The sequence below is a fragment of the Ranitomeya imitator genome, chromosome 6, assembly GCF_032444005.1.
Source record: "Ranitomeya imitator isolate aRanImi1 chromosome 6, aRanImi1.pri, whole genome shotgun sequence".
Classification (NCBI taxonomy): Eukaryota; Metazoa; Chordata; class Amphibia; order Anura; family Dendrobatidae; genus Ranitomeya; species Ranitomeya imitator.
Window position 1 is genome coordinate 313,200,563 of NC_091287.1, and position 19,321 is coordinate 313,219,883.

The following is a 19,321-nucleotide window of genomic DNA, read 5'->3' on the forward strand; positions in this document are numbered from 1 at the left end:
GTGGCCCTGAAGTGTTTTAGTAAGGGCTGCCCACTAGTGGACCTTTTAAGGCTGCTTATTTTCCTGATCATTATTAGCTACAGAATGAGATCATCCAAGAAGCTGCCAGTTAAGTGAACTCATTTTGATGGACTTGTAATGCCTATCTTTTACATAGATTTTCTCAGCAGAGAGAAACACAATAAGAGCTCTAGGTAGAGAAAAAAAAAATACAAACTGACAGAACTAGTTCACTGATCTATTCTTAGTTAACTCATTCTGGAGCCAGGAACAGACAGTGCAACACAGAAGCTACAGAACACAGTGCTACATTTCTAATGAAATTCAATTGGAAAAATTGTTTTTAGCCAAAAATACATGCATTTAAAAAAAAATCCCCAATAGGTGTTCATATCCTATAATTGTCCTACATATCTCACATATTAAAAGTAGCCAGATGTGACTTCATTAGGTCATATAATAATATATTTGATACTGATGACATTAAATGTCTAACCACCCACAAATGGCACTTAAAGAGTTGTCTTCTTTGGAGTAATCCTAATATGTTAAAAGGATCAAAAGATCAACCATAATACATGTGAAAATCACCTGGCAGTGAGTGTTCAGGGCCACTGTAGGGGAAATATGGCACTGCGCACTGCCTGCAGAGTACGGGGTGGATTTTGAAGCCACTGTCTACAAAGGGTAATATTAGAGTCTATTGAAGACCCTCATCCACACCAGAGTTCCCTAAAAATATTTACATATCCGATCTCTCAACCAGACAACACCTTACAATTCTCTGCCAGTCAGGCATGAACAGCAAACATAAGTGGCACGGACCAGAATAGGCACAACGTATGAATCATCAACACCATGAGTTCCTGCTTCTGTTTGAGCAGTTCTTAATATCTAGAATCTAAAACTTACAACTGAAACTTGCAGCTTATGATCTAATCCTCCGCAAAGGTACGCAGGGTTCACCATTGTTGTTCTTTCCATCGGAATCAATGATGTTTCATGCAAGTGAACTGTTAGTAGTTATGTTTTGACATCTTAAGGCAGAATAAAGCCAGAAGAGGCCTTCACGAGGGAACCTGACACCAGTCCTACTCCCAAGATTATGGTGTGGGGTGGCATAATGCAAATTATCTGCACCCCTCAAGTCTTTACAGTGGCTTGGCAGTAGAAGCAAAGGTATGGGCATTTCTCTATAGTGTACCATAGTTATTATGCACAGCAGTCTAAAAAGAAGACCCCTAGAGAATCCCGTGAGCAACGCCCCTTGATAAAGTGGATATAAAATGTCCATATTGGACACAATGAATAAAAAGGATCACGTTTAGAATTATAAGTTACCGTAGATTAAAAAATAAAACAACAATATAAAACCCTGATTACTCAGGGTAGCAGCAAGAAAAAAAATTAAAAACTTTTCAATTGGTGACAGGTCCTCTAAGAAAGGAACAACAAGACTATGGGGTATTTATATTAATGCATGCAACACCCAATGAGAAGTTATTGGAACCTCTGAAATGTCATGACACAAGCATAGGACATATAGGGCTCTGCCCTCCTCTCTGTGTCATGCTTCTTTATCACTATATTTGGTATTTTATTTAATAAACTTTAGACTTCCAAAAGAAAGTTAGCCTTGAGAGGTCAACCGTATGTATAGGTTTCACAGGGAGAAGGCAAACTGGGCCAAAAGTCATTATGGGATCAATGCAGCCACTCTCGTATAGCTTACTGGCTGCAACTTTAACATTTTGTTGAAGATGTCTAGACCTCTCAATTGTCTAAGCATTGTGCACATTTGCCAGTATATGATGTTTAGATGTAGAAAAATATTCAGCTCCCTGTGCAACAAGTTATTTTTGGCAGCAAATAATTAGTAAAATAAGACATCCACCTCAACATTACATTACCAGCAATTATAATTGGAAATCAGTTTGCACAGAAAAATCTTGATCATGACTGCAGTTCAGGACTCCCAGTTCAAAAACATGAATAAAAAAAAAAAAAAAAAAAAAAAACAAAAACATTGCCCCCTATTATTGGTATCATCTGTCGCAATTCTTAGGGTTTCACTCCAAAGTCAACTTCTCCAAATTATGGTCCGAAAAATTAGGACAATAAGAAAAAAACAAATATTTGGGATTATTATTGTAAATAGTCCAATAATTTTAGGGTGAAAAATCTTTTCATCAGAGATTAAAAACAACTTCACTTTTGATCAATGCATAAATGTTGCAATGAAACTCAATGGGTTGCTTAATGGCAACAGGTCATATCTTTCCCTATACATATACAGGACATATAGGGAGAGACCTGTCAGTCAAGCAGGGCAGGCGGGGAGAAACTGGTAGGTGCCCACCTCAATGTCTAGTTACCTCATTCCAGGTAATCAGTTTAAGGCCGGGGTGTGACTAGCGTATGACATCTGATGCGGGAGCATCCAATGCGATATGCTAATGACCCTTGGCTCCTGCTCTGCTGCCAGCAGGAGCCGAGTATCATGCGTCTGTGCTCCGAACCTCTCGCACAGCTGGGGAGGAGGCAGAGAAATTAATTTCTCCATCTCCTCCATTGCCGGGGTCAGCGTATATCGCACATCACCTGGATAATATCTGAGTGATTAGCGCTGTCTCACTTGCACCCATAGGCTTATTTGGGTGCGAGTGAGCCGAGACTCGTCCAAGTGTTGGTGACAATCGCAGAATGCTGCGATTTCACTCAGAAAACGGCAGAGAAAAAAAACTGCTGATGTGAGCTGCCCCATAGCGGAATTCTGGTCCAAGTGCTATGCAATGTATAATCACATAGCACTCGTCCATATTCATCGCTAGTGTGACTCCGGACTAAAGTATGCTTTCAGCCTGAGACTTTTTTTTTTTAATAAGGGAGCATAACCTCCGATTGACGCTGCCTGTGATTTGGACAGAGTAAATCACAAGACTGTTTCCTTTAAATATATCGACCTTTAAACTGTAGAAATTAAAAGAATTCTCGTTCACTTGAAATGTGTTCAAACCTTAATCTTTTTTAAATTCTGGAGGCTTTATTTCTATATATGAAAGTTCAGTAGCAGAGTGTTTAAACCTCTCTCCACTTCGTCAAAAAATAAAATATTTATCTATTTATTAAACAGTTCAAAAAGTTTGAAATCCATGCCTGGCTACCTTACCATGACACAGAAGCAGGCCAGCATCATTTGTATACAGCAAAGTCCCGGTACTCTACCCAGGAACGCCAAGTGTTGAGAACAGTTTCTTGACTTATGAATTTCAGGAGGAGAGTCCTCAAACATTGACATGTGTTTTTTTCTGAAGAAGAAGTCATATACTTCGAAACGTGTTGAAATAAACCACCATCTTGCTATACCATACTGGGATATCCTGTAAGTCCTAAAGCAGGGATCCCCAACCTTTTTCCCTGGAGCCACATGTGGCTGGCTGACCTATGATGTATGGTTTACAGCAGTGTGCCAGCTTGATGCATTAGCACCAGGTCTAGCAGCTATGAAGAGCAGGTCTTCAGATAATGACCATTGTGAGTAGACTTGGGGTTGGAAAGATAAAATAAGGAAGATTGAAGCAGGACATAGGATGATACTGCCAAATAAAAGGGTGCTGCTGGATGTAATAGCTTGGTGGAAGTGATTGATGCAAGAATAACGACAGAGCATGGTGGGGAGACCTAGATGCAAGCATATTGTCTAGGTGTCACTTCTATGGAGAATCCTTGGCTGTCATTATACAAATAATGGGGGCTCTGGGTGTCACTACTGTGGGGGTGGCAAGAGCGAAAGCTAGATAGGGGAGGCAAACGCTAGATGTCACTATTCGGGCGATGGGGGTGGGTGGGCTCTGGATGGGACACAGATTTTAGTTATTAAATGCCAAAAAAATATATATATATATATTAAGGGTCCGGGGAGTGAAGAATATGAGGATGAGTTTATTACAGTATAGTGGTCTATAAGTAGAGAAATACATTGACCATGTTAAAATGCAGGCATTTTTGTTAACGGCATACAAGTGATTAATAATTATGAGAAAAATAAACCACAATATGAAGAATGGGTTCTATAGCTTTCATATGTAGGTCACTAGTTAAGTCTATAATGGACAGGAAATGAAAAAAATCCAATCATCATGAAAATAAATGACTCTTTATAGTAAATAATTCTAATTTGTTCCATCCATATGTGGTTGTCATAGGTATGTCCACAAGGACTGAAATAGTGCAGAATCTTCACATTCTGCTCTTTCCCAAGTATGCAGCAGAACAAGTGGAATACTATTCTAAAGTTGCAGACACAGCTGTTTTGGACGTCTCATTTGCTATATTAATTACACCTATGCTGCCTAAATTATAAAAGTCTGGACAATTTGACGGCTCCTGAAAAATCATTCCTTCCCTAGAGAAATGACGCTGTTTGAGTATTCGACCTTTTGCAAACGAAGCCTTTATTTCTTGTATCTCCCGACAATTCTTTTTCATGTCATCTTAAGTACTTTATTCCTCTAAATGTAAAAATAAAATGTCACCTTAGAATTTTGATTTCCCACTCTTTACCCTTCCACACTCAAACTCCATCTTAAAGTTGGTATATGCCCTTTTCTCCTCTTACTGTCCTTAATTTTGGAAGTAATGGCCTTATTTCACGCCTAGGTTCTGTCCATGCCATGTTTTTGTTGGATTTATACATAAAAAACCCCAAAACAAACAATATTAAAAAAAAAAACAAGAGGGATCTAGAAAGCTATATGAACTTGTATTTTTGTTTCATGAAAAGCTATCAGTGTATTACACTATATGTTCTCAATGCTGTAATTAAATAGGTTTTCTGGGACCTAAAGATTTATCATCAATATCAGATTTGTAGGGTATTTCAGCACCACCAAATATCGAATGGGCAGCATGATGGCTCAATGGTTAGCACTGCAGCCTTGCAGAACTGGGGTCCTGGGTTCAAATCCCACCAAAGACGACATCTGCAAAGAGTCTGTATGTTCTCCCCATGTTCGCGGGGATTTCCTCCAGGTTCCTCCCACATTCCAAAAGATAAACTGATAAGAAATCTAGATTGAGAGCCCCAATAGGCGGACAAGGATGACAATATCTGTTAAGCGCTGCGGAATATAACAGCACTATATAAGTAAGCACAGTAAATCCTTCTCCCAGGATTCTCTTGTACTTACTTGGGGGTCATCAGTATGTCATGTGAAGACCAAAGTAGGAGGCATGCACCTAGTATGCCATGTGCAGAAGTGAATGCTGCCCTGGCCGGATTCCACAACCAGACTGGATTGCTGGCCCAGACAGTGCAAATATTTTTGCTCAACTCCAATAAGAAGATTTTCTTGAAATGCCATCAATACACCACACTCAAATCTGCATGGTGGTTCAGTTGTTAGCACTGCAGCCTTGCAGCGCTGGAGTCCTGGGTTCAAATCCAACCAAGGACAACATCTGCAAGGAGTTTATATGTTCTCCCTGTGCTTGCGTGGGTTTCCTCCAGGTACTCTGGTTTCTTCCCACACTCTAAAGACATACAGGTAGGGAATTTTGATTGTGAGTCCCATTGGGGGCAGCGATGATAATGTCTGTAAAGCACTGCGTAAAATGATAGCACTATATAAGCAAAGCGTAATAAACAAATAAATATGGTCTGAATTGAGCCTACTATGTTTTTTAAAGAAGATCACACAATGGTACAAAACCATGGAACCATACTCACAATATACATTATTGAACAGATTCAGCAGTACTGTATTTATCTATAAGAATAAAAATGGGTCTGACATTGTGGATCTGTATAAAAAGGGGTGAAAAAAAACAAAAAACTTACTTACAATTTTATTCTTATCAAGTATCTCATTTGAAGAACACGTTATTGATCTTTATTAGTTAACTGACCCTTTGACAGCATCAATTGCTATAAAAATAGGTATTTGGCATAATTACCTCTAAACACAGGGAAACATTTTCCCACTCTTAGATCCTACTTATACTTGACACATCTCTGTTGACTGATGTTAAATCCAAGCCAGTTTTCTTAAAGCAACCAATAAACACACTGAAAAATAATCAGAGATGAAGGGGACCACAGTGGTGGATTAAAGGTTCAAGGTTTACAGATGGCTGCTGATAAGGAACAAACAACAGGAGGTGTCCAGCATGTCAGTCAAAGAAAGCCCTCATTCCCTTGTCCTAATTACTTATTTATGAGCTGGAGAATGGAGATGGTGTACTATGTATACATTGCTGGCTTTTTATTTTTTGAGGGGTGGGGGACAGGTTCTTCATTTTGTCATCATAATTAAATATAGTTCACACACATACATGTTTGTGGACATGGTAGTGTAGTTGTACCTTAGACTCCTGTGTAGCATTCCTCAATATTGTCTATTGCTGTGGACTCTTTTACAACTGGTAAATTAATAACATTCGCAATTGACTTGGCATGCTGTGACTATGTAAAATGTTCTGTAGAAATAGCGAAATTAATATTATTACAAGCAAGCATTTTTCAGTATGTGGTCACTTTTGCATTGCTTCAGGGGAAGGGCGAGTTATAAATACCAACAGAGAACCAGCAATGACCTTAGCTGTGTGAACTCTACTTTTGATTTATGTATTCCAACTTTCCAGTGCTTTCAACTTTCCTGGAGGGTAAAATATATTCAGTCTTATTTCTTTTGGCATAAAACAGAGTCTTTACCTCCTCTACTAAATCCATTAAATCGCAGCAGAGGGGCCTAAAGACCTGGCTCGTTCAGCAGGGGAGGGGTCAAGCCATTTTCTGATGTCAGTATCAATCATCAGACCCTCAAAGAGCTCACTATTGTTTCACTGTGTCATCTCATCTACGCTACCAACTAAATATTGGCTTAACAGTAGGTGCTACTTACAATAACTTTACATATTCCATCTTCACCACTGATGTAGGTATGTTGCTTTAGAAAATCAATAAGTAGTGACTATATGCAGGATGCTTCAACCCAATATCCTCCATTCATAAAATGGTATTCCAATAGATGCAGACCACAAAATTCACTAAAATTCCTATTCACCTTAGATATCTCGCACCCCCGACCTTCTGTCTCTTATCCATTATCCCGTAGAATGTAAGTCGGCAAGGACAGGGTCCTCTCCCCTCTGTACCAGTCTGTCACTGTAAACCTGTTTACTGTAAACGATATCTATAACCCTGTATGTAACAACACCTCATGTACAGCGCCATGGAACTAATGGTGCTACATAAATAAAAAATAATAAATAGTCTCCCAAAGGTAGATTGAAGCATAGAGCTTTCCTTCCAGACTCATTTAGCTGGAAAGATCCACAACAAACCTGACCCATCATCTCTCTCATGACACCACCTATCAGGGAGCGCAACAAGACCCCCATATACAGTAGATAGTTTTTAGGTTCAGCCAACAGTAGTCTAATGTGAATGAGGGCCTTTAGCGATAAATAACTTAATAGGTATGGGTTTATGGTCAGACAACTCGTCAATCCAAGCTGAAGGCTGAACAAAAAAAAAAATATAGATTTCTAATAAAGGGCAGCTATTGCCCATGTAAAATTGCAGTCCTATTGCGATTTAGTCAAATAAATTATCTTAAAACACCTTAAATATCAGAATAAAATTGGCAGAATTAACCTTAAATTTGATGTATGGGGACTCAAAATGCTTTGAAAAAAAATTGCTGGGTTGTCTAGCTCGATTCAAATGGGTAGAAAATGTGCACGTTCGGCCTACAATTGTCTAATGTGTATGGGGTGCTCTTGTTTTAGAGTATATTCTTCCATCAAATTAAGGGTTCTAAAGATGAATATTTGCCGCACTGCGTTGTTATATGTGGTGATTTGGAATTGTACCTCATCTAAAAAGTCATGCTTAATCCTCAATATTAAATAGGTCAAAACAAATGCTGCCAATCACCTGACGTACAAGCAAAACACTTGATTGTCAGGAGAGGTTTTTAAGCAGGCTAAAAAATAACATTGTTCTCAGAAGTACATCATCCCGTGTAAACAGTTAAGGAGCTGCAATGAGCACAATGACAGTCAATGTGCACAGAATGATCTCTTAGTGATTGTTATGTTCGCATAGGAAATGTGGTCTGTCTGTCGAAACAAGCTATTAAGTGACCGCCACAAACAAGTAGCTGATCGGCAGTCTAAAGGTACCGTCACACTCAGCAACGCTGCAGCGATATAGACAACGAGCCGACCTAAACTAGATCGCTGGAGCGTTGCTGTTTAGGTCGCTGTAGAGACGTCAAACACAGCAACTCCAGAACGATGCAGGAGCGATCCAGTGACGTAACGGCGACTCACTTATCGTTCTCGCTGGTTGTTAGCTCCATGTAAAACGTTGCTGGCATTGTTGCTTTTGATGTCAAACACGACAATAAACGCCGACCTGACAACGAAATAAAGTTCTGGACTTCTAGCTCCGACCAGCGATGGCACAGCGGGATCCTGATCGCTGCTGCGTGTCAAACACAACGAGATCGCTATCCAGGACGCTGCAACGTCACGGATCGTTGTCGTTCTCGTTGCAAAGTTGCTGTGTGTGACGGTACCTTTAGTTTTGCAAGGTAAGTGGCATAACTCGTCCTTAGGCAACTTTTAGATAAAATAAGATTGCAGCAGATATTTACAGTGTACATGAAATTACATGAATATTTAGCAAAATTAAAAAAAAACCATAGAAAATACATAGAAAATAGATTTATAGGAATGCATTATCAAGTGCCCATAGCACTTAGCCACCAACATAATATTGGTATGCCTAAATGTCTCGGTGGAGAAAGGCATTTAGCACTTTGATGCTTCATTTATTAGGGTATGGCCAGTCGGTGTGGCTGAAACTCTGCACACTGGGATGGCCAGTTGTCACATGATCACGTTTCACAAATGGCAGCCCTTGGTCCGCCACGGGTGGTCAGAGCTTTGGCCGCACTGCCACTCAACAGTCTTGCCATACCCCAATTGCTGAAACGTTAGCCACATGATAGCTGCCCACAGACATTAGAAAGCAATTGGTCACTTTCTGTCTCTTCCTGTTTCCTAATGACCCCCTAAAAAAGCATGCTTTGCTTAGTATGAAGAGTGTCTGACAGCTGCCCATCGCAACCAATACAGCTAGAGCTGAAATCCTTATCTCCCCTGACATTAGCCATATGGGTAGAGTCAGGAGTCCTCCACACACGAGATGATGGGTGGGCTCATTTAAAGTGTATAGTCAGCTGCATTTCCATAGAACTTCATCTACATGGGGTGAGTTATGAAGAGAATGTAATGTCTCTAAAAACCTTATACTTACATTTAGGCATCTTAACCCCTTAGTGACGGAGACAAATTTTTGAAATCTGAGCAGTGTCACTTTATGTGGTAATAACTCTTGAATGCTTCAAAATATCCCAACAATTTTGAGAATGTTTTTTCGTGACACATTATACTTTATGATAATGGCAAATTTAGGTCGATATGTTTTGTGTTTATTTATAAAAAATATCAGAAATTTGAGAAAAATGTTAAAAAATTTGCATTTTTCACACTTTGAATGATTATCCCTTTAATGCAGATAGTCATACCATAGCAAAGCATTAATATTTCCCACATGCCAGCTTTACATCAGCATAATTTGTAAAATGCTCTTTTATTTTGTTAGCATTTTAGGAGGTTTAAAAATGTAGTAGTAATTTTTCATTTTTTCAAGGAAATTTACAAAATTTATTTTTTTAGGGACCTATCCAGGTTTGAAGTGCCTTTAGGGGTCTCATATATTGGAAAACCCTTAACAGTTATACCATTTTAAAAACAGCACCCCGACATTGAAAACGGCAGTCAGGTTTTTTTAACCGTTCAGGTGATTTTCAGTAATTAATGCAAAGTGGCATGACAAAATGAAAATTTTATTTTTACCATCTAAATGCCGCTAACTTCTAAACAGGTTACAACAGCCGGCAGACTCGAAGGCCGCTATTTGGCCATGAATTGCCATGGCAAACATCAGGACCACACAATCATGATGAGGGAACTAATTGGAATAAAGAGGAAGTCCCCTCACTGTTAACCATTTATATGATGTAGTCTATTGACAGCAGCATCTAAGGGGTTAAAAAAAATTTGGACAGTGCAAACACTGATAGTGGCTGATGCAGCAAGTTGTTAGCTATAGTGTACAGCTGACAGCTGCCGGATTGTCACCTGTCTGAGGATGCTATTCTCTAATAATAATAATATAATAATAATTGTATCTCAGGTTAGTTAAAAGACGTATTGGCGGTCATTAAGGGGTTAAAAACTGCACACTGACAAATAACTGCACTGCATCACTTCTTATTTGGTCAGTGATATTTTGCAGTCTGTAAAGTAATAACCTTTCATTGTAAATCATATATGAGCTAAGGCCACCAGCATCAGGAGCTTATCTACAGCATTCTGTAATGATGTAGATAAGCCCCCGATTTAACCTAAAAGGTAAGAAAAACAGGTTATATTATACTCACCCACTCACTGCAGCCCAGGGCCTCCTATCTTCATACAAAGACAACCTCGTCTTGTAATCCTGCTGCGACTCAGTCATTGTATGAAGATGGGAGGCGCAGGACCCGGACCGCGATGCTTATCGGACCAGGCCCGCCCCTGGGTGAGTATAATATAACCTGTTTTTCTTACCTTTCAGGTTACATCAGGGGCTTATCTACAGCATTACAGAATGCTGTAGATAAGCCCCTGATGCCGGTGGCCTTATCTCATACGATTTTTGGGGTGACAGGTTCCCTTTAAGACGCATTTAGAGGGCAGAGAATTTTCTCATGTGCAAAATTGACAAAACAATGAAGAAAATAAGATACAAACATCATTGGAAATTGGACAGTGTGTCAGTTTTTACGATCAGTGATTTTCTTGCATGAAAAAATAAAATAAGCTGCAAATTACTATGTCTAAACGGACAGCACATGGACCGCATACGGAAGACAGGGGTGCTGTCAGTGATTTTCCCCGGCCCTTTAGACCTGTATGGGTAATTTTGATTAGTGACTCAAATCAACAATGGACATGTTTTATTTTGCCACTAGATAAGCAAAGAAGACATGGACATGTGATTAGCCACATAGAACCCATAATCTAGCCATGAAAAACATGGATCGAAGAGGTTTGTGATTCATGTATGTCTGTCAGCAAAAAGACTATTCAGACGTATGAACAAGATGAAATAGAAATCAGTAACGTGAAACAAAAGCAGATCAATGGCTGGAATAAGAACTTCTTAGGAGAAATTCATGCAAATATCTTGCACACTTTGATTTCAGCATGAGAACATATTGTTACTTTCAGTTGAACCATATTGTTGCATTGCTAAGTTTTCCCACTTATTTTTATTGTGACCGGTTTCTTCAGCAGAATAATGTACAACTACGAACCAAAAGGACAATACATTTGAGGAAATGCATGGTAAATTCTACAAATATTACAGGGTGAAGAGGAGTTCTGTAGATGGATGTGGATGTACAGTCTGAGCGGACTGCAAACTATGTCCGAGGAATGGTTAAAGGATCTGGGAATGTTTACCTTGCAAAAAAGAAGGCTAAGAGGAAACTTAATAGCTATCTACAAATATCTGAAGGGCTGTCACAGTGTAGAGAGATTATCATTATTCTCATTTGCACATGGAAACATGAGAAGCAATGGAATCAAACTGAATGGGAGGAGACACAGATTAGATATTAGAAAATAACTTTTTGACAGTGAGGATGATCAATGAGTGGAACAGGCTGCCACGAGAGGTGGCGAGTTCTCCTTCAATGGAAGTCTTCAAACAGAGGCTGGATAGATATGTCTGTGAGATGGTTTAGTGAATCCTGCATTGATTAAGGTGTTAGACAGTAACCAGGGGACAATTGGCTGCCTGCTGCAGTATAAACTAGCTTCAGGTTAAATATTACAGTGCTTTGCTAAACAGTCCTGAGTTCTAGCTAGACTAAGAGTTTATACGGGGATTTTTTCAACAGCTGTACTTTCTGGGCAGCGATGGTCTTTTTCTCTACATGTGGAGCCCATTGGGAAAAGGCACTGATATGAATGAAGACTATGTACAGTGTTGCATTCTATGTTGGTGACATATAGAGTAATTACTAAAGGTAGCAAATGAATCACAAAGCCCCTGCCTAATAGAAAGGCTTGGCGATGGGGTAACTGACTTTATAACCTGAGGAAACTGATAGAAAAAAGCCAATAGTCAACAAGGCCCAGGTCCATTATACGTTTATCATTTTATAATTTTTCTTAAATTCAATTGTTCTTTTGTTTCTAATCCAACTCTAGGTCAATAGAGTATTTTTTCCTATTTCTAGTTCGTTAAGTAATGAGAAAATGACTAGGTGATCCTATTCATAAAGGCCCCGTCACACATAGCGACGCTAAAGCGATCCCGACAACGATACGACCTGTCAGGGATCGTTGCTGCGTCGCTATGTGGTTGCTGGTGAGATGTCAAACAGTGAGATCTCCCCAACGACGCAGCAGCGATGCGGCGACCTGTAGAAAGATGCTATTTCATGACGATTCAATGGGACGTCCTGTTAACGAGGTCGTTGGTAAGGTGTCAAACACAGCGATGTGTGCTACCCAGCGGGACCTCAACGATCAAAAAATGGTCCAGGCCATTCCAACACGACCAGCGATCTCACAGCAGGGGCCTGGTCGCTGCTACGTGTCACACATAGCGAGATCGTTACTGAGGTCGCTGTTGCGTCACAAAACTTGTGACTCAGCAGCGATCTCGCTATGTGTGACGGGGGCTTTAGGCTTCTGTATCAAGTCTGGAGAGATGAAATGGCCAACTACTATGCACTGGTGTCACAAGAAACTATTGATACAGACTTAAGGGTATTGTCATACAGATCTGCTTCTAAATTCATGTAACCACATATCTTAATAGTTTACTGACATGTCAATGAATAGCTCCCAAACACGTGACCTGTAATTGGTTACAATACGTAACATTTACCCACCTTCAGCATGTTAAAGGGTCACAGTAGTCTTGAAGTCACAAGACGTACAGTGCTGACTACAATGTTAGAGAGCTCCCATGTCTAGCCAGGGATGTTACTTTGGAATTTCCCTAATAAGAGGCTAGTTATTAAACTGGAAAGTATGTCCGGCAAAACTGCTCTAGCCACAAGGAAAGCAACAGCACATGTTTATTACGCTCTCCAGACAGAAGGGATTTCCATAAGTAAGCCGGCAGAAGACAGAGGGTTGTGCCCAGAACTGGGTGCTCACTATGATTAGTCTAATGTGAATGGGAAAGTTAAAACATAGGGAATGATCAGACTAATGTCAGTCAAAACGGCCAAAATTAATGGGCTCGGCCAACAGTTTAATGTGTATGGGGCCCTTGGGGGAGAGAGGAATCCAGCATGTCTAATGTCGGACTGCCAATCCTTTTGTTTCTGGCGAGCTAAGCCACTAGAGTCTGCTCCCACGGAGAGAACACAGAAGCGTCCGTCAGAGCAAGCACGCCTGTGTATATGGAGTAGTCCGCAGAAATGGCTGCCTGCCATCTATTAAGGTACCTTCACACATAACGATATCGTTAACGATATCGTTGCTTTTTGTGACGTAGCAACGATATCGTTAAGGAAATCGTTGTGTGTGACAGCGACCAACGATCAGGCCCCTGCTGGGAGATCGTTGGTCGCTGAACAAAGTCCAGAACTTTATTTCGTCGCTGGATCTCCCGTGGACATCGCTGGATCGGCGTGTGTGACACCGATCCAGTGATGTCTTCACTGGTAACCAGGGTAAACATCGGGTAACTAAGCGCAGGGCCGCGCTTAGTAACCCGATGTTTACCCTGGTTACCAGCGTAAAAGTAAAAAAAAAACAAACACTACATACTTACCTACCGCTGTCTGTCCTCGGCGCTGTGCTCTGCACTCCTCCTGTACTGGCTGTGAGCGTCGGTCAGCCGGAAAGCAGAGCGGTGACGTCACCGCTCTGCTTTCCGGCCGCTGTGCTCACAGCCAGACCAGAGAAGCAGAGCGCCGGGAACAGACAGCGGTAGGTAAGTATGTAGTGTTTGTTTTTTTTTTACTTTTACGCTGGTAACCAGGGTAAACATCGGGTTACTAAGCGCGGCCCTGCGCTTAGTAACCCGATGTTTACCCTGGTTACCCGGGGACTTCGGGATCGTTGGTCGCTGGAGAGCGGTCTGTGTGACAGCTCTCCAGCGACCAAACAGCGACGCTGCAGCGATCCGAATCGTTGTCGGTATCGCTGCAGCGTCGCTTAATGTGAAGGGGCCTTTATGCACGGGCCCTTTTCTGACAATGGAGTTTAGGGTGGTGAATTTCACACTTCAAACACCCACATCCACTCTCTATAGATGGAGCCTCCAATGACCTGTTGTGTTAGTCTTTAAATGTTGCTTTATTTTCTTTACTTACTATTTACTGGGGTCATGTGGGTGAGGCTGCACACAGCTCGACTATCAGAGGCTGGTAGCAGGGGGTCAATTAGACCTTGGCCAGCTGGCCAAACAGTGCAAGTGATTAAATTATCTGGCAGTAGGGGAGATGCAGAATTTCCTACTTACTACTTCGGTGGGTCTGTAGTACTTGTGATCAACTTTCACATGGACTTTTCCAGTCTCACTGCAGCGGCCCACTTCATTTTCATTCTTGCCCTCCCACCTGTAAAGAAGACAAACACATGATGACCAAAAAGGCTCTAGTAGAAACATTTGGCTGGTTTATTAAACTTTCCCAAAAGCCTGGTGTCAAACCCATCTCCCTAGGAGAGCGTAAACTCATTATGGAACGGAACAAAAGGAGAAGACTTGTCACTACAATAATTTCCCAAATTGTCAAATTCTCTGATGTCCAAGGTGTGCATTCCAAACCAAAGCCCTTGTATAGGCTTTAATTGGAAACTAAGGTGTAAAGTGTACACACTTTTTCTCAGCTGCTATTGCAACACTCAAATGTGTAAAATATTACAAAATATCTGTGTGTGGCAAAGGACTGAACATAATGATAGATCTCAATATTTGGTTATAGTTATAATGCACATTTTTCCTGTTTTTATGTTTTTACATTTTTCCTCTTCGGGCTGTTTGATCAACCTAAATTTCCCTTCCTCCTCATCATAAAAGGTTCTTATCTGTTCCATCTGTACAATATAAATACATGGACATTTTTTCAGCTGAGATCATGGACAAATATTTATAATGTGTAAAAAGACAGTTAATATCCACCAAAAATATGTGCCGTGTGATCAGAGTACTACATCTGGTAGCAGGACACCTCATGTCCATAGCCATTCCCACATCATGTACGCCATATAGCCGGAATATAATTGTAACAAGGTAACTATCTGCTGTTCACTACTAATCTAACCCATTTTGAAACAAAAACATTTATTTCACAGCTGCGGTCACCAAAGTCATCATGTTATCTCAATTTTCCATTACTAGGCATAATAAGATTTTGTAAATCTAGACAATCATTCGGTAAATACAATTCAGACCTATTTTTCTTAAGACTCAATATTTTATATTTTAATATTTATTTATTTATTTTTAATAGCAACATTCTGGGGTACATAAATTTGACATCATTAGGTTTTAAGTTTGCAGGTTTTTTTTCCACAGTTTATCACATAGTAAAAGAACAAGTTAATGATATCCTTGGAGGTCAGCATGAATGATTTAGAGTTTAGTATTTTGGAATAACAAATGTTATTTCAGGGTTGTTGCATTTCGAGAGCCATAATGGTTTTATTTGTCCGGCGACATATCCTGCAAAAAAACAAATCCTAAGTTAAAGCTTTTATTAGTAATAATTTTTGGGTACATGTCACTTATTGATTAGCATGAACTTGATTTTGTGTGGGGGGTTAGAAGGTGAGTGTTTTTTTATTTGGTTCCTGGCTACAATGGTAAGTCACCAGTTCCCTTATGGGGGCCGAATAGTTGACAGAGGGTGTACAATTCTTCTATACAACTACTTGGTTATTGCAAATACCAGAAGCTGTGCCAGGAATGTGGCTGTTTATTACAGGGGTGGTGCTTGCGATGATCAATGTGCCTCTAAAAGACTCCTCTCTTGCTGTTTTTCTACAGCAATGTATCTCAAAAGGTTAAACCATAGAGATGAGCGAGCGTGATTAGATAAAGTGTTATCCGAGTATGTCCTAATCAAGTATTTTCGGCATGCTCGAAAAAAATACTTGCGTCTCCACGGCTGCATGGATTGCTTGAGAAACATCAATTAGGGCAGAAGCGTGCTTGAATAACACCTTACCTGAGCACACTCGCTCATCACTATTAAATTGTCCTTCTTGAGCATGTCAACTTCTCTTTATGAAAACTGCTCAATGTAGGATTTAAAAAGCCAAGTCCATGGCATCAACTATTTTTGTAGAGTCTGGAGGTGTCCAGCTACTGTACACTAAGCTGTAGACTGTAAGCCCCCAAGGGCAGGGCCCTCTGCCCACTGTAAAATCTGTCATTGTTAGGCCCCTTTCACACATCAGTTTTTTGCCATCAGTCGCAATCCGTCGAATTTTGAAAAAAACGGATGCGGTGACTGATGGCAGGATCTGTTTTTTTCTCATAGACTTGTATTAGCGACGGATTGCGACGGATGGCCTCACGTTTCATCCGTCGAAAATTGTTTGTCCGGCGGCCGGAGACAACGGACATAGTAACGTTTTTTGTGTCCGTCGTTTCCTAGAATGCAAAACTATGGCGCCGGCTTCGTCTAATAACGGAATCCGGCGACGGATTCCGTTTTTTTGGTTTTTTTTTAGCTGAGCATGCTCCGATTTTTTTAGGATCCAATTAGCCGGATCAGCTGCATCCGTTGCATCAGTTTTTCCCACAATCTGTGACGGATCCCTTTTTTTTTTTTTCAAAATTCGATGGATTGTGACTGATGGCAAAAAACTGATGTGTGAAAGAGGCCTTCGTTAGTTCATTGTAATTTAGATTTGATTTTTTTATGTAATCCCTTCTCATATACAGCACAATGGAATCAATGGTGCTTTAAAAATAAATATCTATGCCACAACACACCATAATCCTGGGAGCAGGTACAGTGTCATGTTCCCTCATGAAGGTCTCTTTATGGCGTTGCTCACATATTCTCCAGAGTAATCTCCTGCTATTCTGCACTACTTTGGCCTTTGAGAATGGTGACTCCAGGTCATCAAAGAGGATTTCACAAGACAATGTCACACTGGTTCTACTCTAGGGATTGTGTTGTGGGGTAGCATAATGTACGCTAGCTGGACTACTCTAGTTTTCATTCCAGGTATACTAACAGCTCGGCATATCATTGGCTTGGTTGTGGAACCAGTGGTACAACCATTTCTCTAAAGTGTCCCAGGAGCAGTTTTCAACGAGACAAAGTCATGGTTGCATGCTACTGTGAGCAATCTGGGTGCTCCATTGGCTGTAGCGTCTTGGAACTAATCTCCCATCAAGCACATCTGGGAAGTCACTGGTCAACAATTACAAAAAGAGCTGCCAGCAGTGGATCTTTATGACTTTTGTGCTCAAGTGCATTCAATGTGGCAGAACATTTCTCAGATGAAAATTTAATAACCTTACTGGTAGCATGCCATGATGTGTAAGAGCGTGTATATTGGTGCGTGGCCCTCCCTCGAAATACATTGAGATTATTTGAAAACTTTGCTTATATTTTTTGATATTTGCATATTTATTTAACATTCCTGCGATTTCCTTAATTCCACAACATTTCCTTCTTGGTGGTGCAATTTCAATGTTGAGGAGTCTTGGAGTGTGAGTGTGTGTGTATGTATATGTGTATATATATATACTAGCTGAAGAGCCCGGCGTTGCCTGGGCATAGTAAATATTTGTGGTTAGTTATAGCACCTCACTTCTCTTATTTTCCCATCACGCCTCTCATTTTCCCAATCACATCTTTCATTTTCCCCCTCACATCTCTCATTTTCTCCCTCACACCTCTCATTCCCCCCTAACACTTGTCATTTCAACCTCACATCTGTGATTTTCTGATCACTCCACTATTTTTCCTCACTTCTCTCATTTTGCACTCACACCTCTCATTTTCACCTCATCACCTCAGTATATACGTTTGTCATCTCCCTTATATATAGTATACATCTGTATGTCATCTTCTGTATATAGTATATACCTGTATGTCATCTCCCCTATATATAGTATATACCAGAATGTCATCTCCTTCTATATATAGTATATACCTGTATGTCATCTCCTCCTGTATATAGTATATACCTGTGTGTCATCTCCCCTGTATATAGTATATATCTGAGTGTCATCTCCTCCTGCATATAGTATATACCTGCATGTCATCTTCTATATATAGCATATACCTGTATGTCATCTCCTCCTGTATATAGTATATACCTGTGTGTCATCTCCCCTGTATACAGTATATATCTGAGTGTCATCTCCTCCTGCATATAGTATATACCTGCATGTCATCTATATATAGCATATACCTGTATGTCATCTCCTCCTGTATATAGTATATACCTGTATGTCATCTCCTCCTGTATATATATGTACCTATATGTCATCTCCTCCTCTATATAGTATATACCTGTGTGTCATCTCTCCTGTATATAGTATATATATGTGTGTCATCTCCCCTGTATATAGTATATACCTGTGTGTCATCTCCTCCTGTATTAGACCTCGTTCACACGTTATTTGCTCAGTATTTTTACCTCAGTATTTGTAAGCTAAATTGGCAGCCTGATAAATCCCCAGCCAACAGGAAGCCCTCCCCCTGGCAGTATATATTAGCTCACACATACACATAATAGACAGGTCATGTGACTGACAGCTGCCGTATTTCCTATATGGTGCAATTGTTGTAGTTTGTCTGCTTATTAATCAGATTTTTATTTTTGAAGGATAATACCAGACTTGTGTGTGTTTTAGGGCGAGTTTCGTTTGTCAAGTTGTGTGTGTTGAGTTGCGTGTGGCGACATGCATGTAGCGACTTTTGTGAGATGAGTTTTGTGTAGCAACATGCGTGTAGCAACTTTTTGTGTGTCGAGTTACATGTGACAAGTTAGTGTAGCAAGTTGTGTGCAGCAAGTTTTGCGCATGGCGAGTTTTGCGCGTTGCGAGTATTATGTGTGGTGCCTTTTGAGTATGTGCAAGTTTTGTGTGAGGCAACTTTTGCATGTGTTGCAACTTTTGTGCATGTGGCAATTTTTCCGCGTGTGCAAGTTTTGCGTGTGGCGAGTTTTTTATGAGGAGAATTTTGCACTTGTGGCGAGTTTT

General features: G+C 40.4%; 1 protein-coding gene across 1 annotated transcript in view; it reads right to left on the reverse strand.

The window, feature by feature from the left end:
- GMDS (GDP-mannose 4,6-dehydratase) overlaps positions 1–19,321 on the reverse strand; it is a 1,108,130-nt gene that overhangs the window by 174,018 nt on the left and 914,791 nt on the right. Inside the window, exon 10 of the mRNA XM_069730760.1 lies at positions 14,612–14,708. Within this exon, the coding sequence (XP_069586861.1) occupies positions 14,612–14,708 (97 nt within the window). The remainder of the gene's footprint in view (positions 1–14,611; positions 14,709–19,321) is intronic.